This window comes from Octopus bimaculoides, chromosome 23 (assembly GCF_001194135.2).
Source record: "Octopus bimaculoides isolate UCB-OBI-ISO-001 chromosome 23, ASM119413v2, whole genome shotgun sequence".
In the NCBI taxonomy this organism is placed as follows: Eukaryota; Metazoa; Mollusca; class Cephalopoda; order Octopoda; family Octopodidae; genus Octopus; species Octopus bimaculoides.
Window position 1 is genome coordinate 21,215,137 of NC_069003.1, and position 2,170 is coordinate 21,217,306.

The 2,170-nt window shown below is 36.8% G+C and overlaps 1 protein-coding gene across 1 annotated transcript in view; it reads right to left on the bottom strand.

Annotated features, from left to right (window-relative positions):
* The window catches only part of LOC106882470 (prolyl 4-hydroxylase subunit alpha-1), a 100,240-nt gene extending 98,086 nt beyond the window's left edge, over positions 1-2,154 (bottom strand). Inside the window, exon 1 of the mRNA XM_052976157.1 lies at positions 1,198-2,154. Coding sequence (XP_052832117.1) covers positions 1,198-1,373 — 176 coding nt within the window. The 5' untranslated portion in view covers positions 1,374-2,154. The remainder of the gene's footprint in view (positions 1-1,197) is intronic.
* Between the last annotated feature and the right edge of the window lie 16 nt (positions 2,155-2,170).

The window sequence follows — 2,170 nt, forward strand, 5'->3', positions numbered from 1 at the left end:
ACACACACACACTCTTATCAATCACTAAAGGCAAAAGTTACAAATGACAGGTGTTAAAAAATAAAATGTTCACAAATAACTCCGAAGGTGAATCGTTGGCTGGATCATATATGCGTGTGTGTGTGTTTTAATCTCGAGTTATAACAAAAATAATTTTAAATTAAACTAAAGCATTACTCAAATTTTGTAGAGTACATATTTATTTTTCGTTTACAAAGAAAGGTGTTGACTGACTTCGAAGTTTCGGCCTGTTAGCATGTATTTAACTATTTTGTAGTTATTGTTTATGTGTGTGTGTGTGTGTGTGTGTGTGTGTGTATATATATAAGCACGAATTTATCTCTATAAACACTCACTATAACGTATATACATTCATTCAACTATCTATACACACACATCAGTTTATATATCTACACACGCATAGATACACTCAACTTTCTATCTATGCACAAACTATCTAATATAATTATACGCACGCACACACTCACACTCGTTAATCCCAGTACCAAAAGCAACAACAAGACTAATATAAAGAACGAGGTATAAACAGCCAGCCGGGTAACTGACGAGGAAGCTTCTGTACGATGGTTCGACCTGTTAGAAATAGCAGCCAAATATATCTCAAATCATAGTCTACAACCTAAGGAAAAGAAATGACACACTTGACCATGTCAGTCAGTCCCACACACCCTTCAATAGACAGGACGATCGTGATTGGAGTGTTGGAATGTTTTTGTGCATAGGTGTTTTCTAATCTGGATTGACCTGGGTTTAAACAGCAACAATAACGAGGGAGCCATCGGGTGGTCACTCGACCTGCTAGAAATAGCAGTCAGACATCTACATTCATACTTCAGCTGCTAGAAATAGCAGCCAAACAGTCCTCAATTCGCACCTCATCGTTTTCTTTCTTTTGTTTTTAAAAAAGAAACTACATTGGATCATGTCGGATGCCGCTTAGGAAACTATATCAGAAATGATGGTCCAGGCTAGAATACTTTTGCTCTGGGTTTGTTCTGGGGCTAAATACCAAAACATCAGTCGTCACATTATCTCCTCTTCCTCCCCTTCCTCCTCCTCCTAAATAATCATCCAAACAAAGATACAATGGAAGGGGTTGCGATGAGGAAGGGTAGCCATGGGAGTTAGGGTGGGTGAAGAAAAAAAGAGAGGGGTTCAAGGGATTTGCTTGCTTACCTTTTCAAATGCGCCAGCCTTTCTTCCTCACTGGCAATGTAGTCTTTGAGTAGAATCGCTATCTCCTGTTCAGTTTGTAGTGTCTTTTCGAGTTCCACCATAGCTGTGAAAATCTCCGATCGAACCGTGTGTAGGGCGACCACAAGACACAGGCAGACATGTGCCAGAAGATGCATTTTGGGTTTTTAATTATTAATTAATATTTACTCGTGGAATGCGTGATGTGGGTATGATGGCTGTCTGTATGTATGTTGTGATCTCTGTGTGCGTGTGTATTTATATTAATGTATATATATATATATATATATATATTATGATGTATATTATGTTTACATATACGATTATGTGTTGTGATATAGTTGTATGTGCGTGCTATATATGCGTGTGTATATATACATATATGATAAGTATTATATTTATCTGTGTCTACATAGATATATGTATTGTGTATGTGATGTGTGTGCGTGACCGAGCTCCTAGATATACGAAAAAGTGTTGACGGTTGATGAATTATTATTGCTGATGATGTGGATTGTGAATGTTGTTGTTTGGATCCGCTGTGTGTTGCTTTTCCTAACTGGTGATGGTGATGGTGGTGGTGGTTGTTGTTGTTGTTGCGCTTGTGGTAATAGTAATGTTAGTGAATTGCTTTTTTTTTTTCCTTTTTACTTTTTGCTTCTAGTCTTGTCGGTGTTTTCTTTCTAGAAAACCAATAGTCGTGGTAGTGATGGTGGTGGTAGTAGTAAGAGTAGTAGTAGTAGTAGTAGTATTAATGGTAGTGATGATGATGATGATAACCTTGCCGGGATATATATTTTAGGGAGGGGTTCTATGTGAATTATGAGGAAACGAAGAGAATGTCTCGTATAAGATAGAAAGGAAGGAAGAAAAAAGTTTAGAAGTGCGTGTGGGTGAAGAATGACAATTGTATATACATATATATATATATATATATATATATATATATATATAT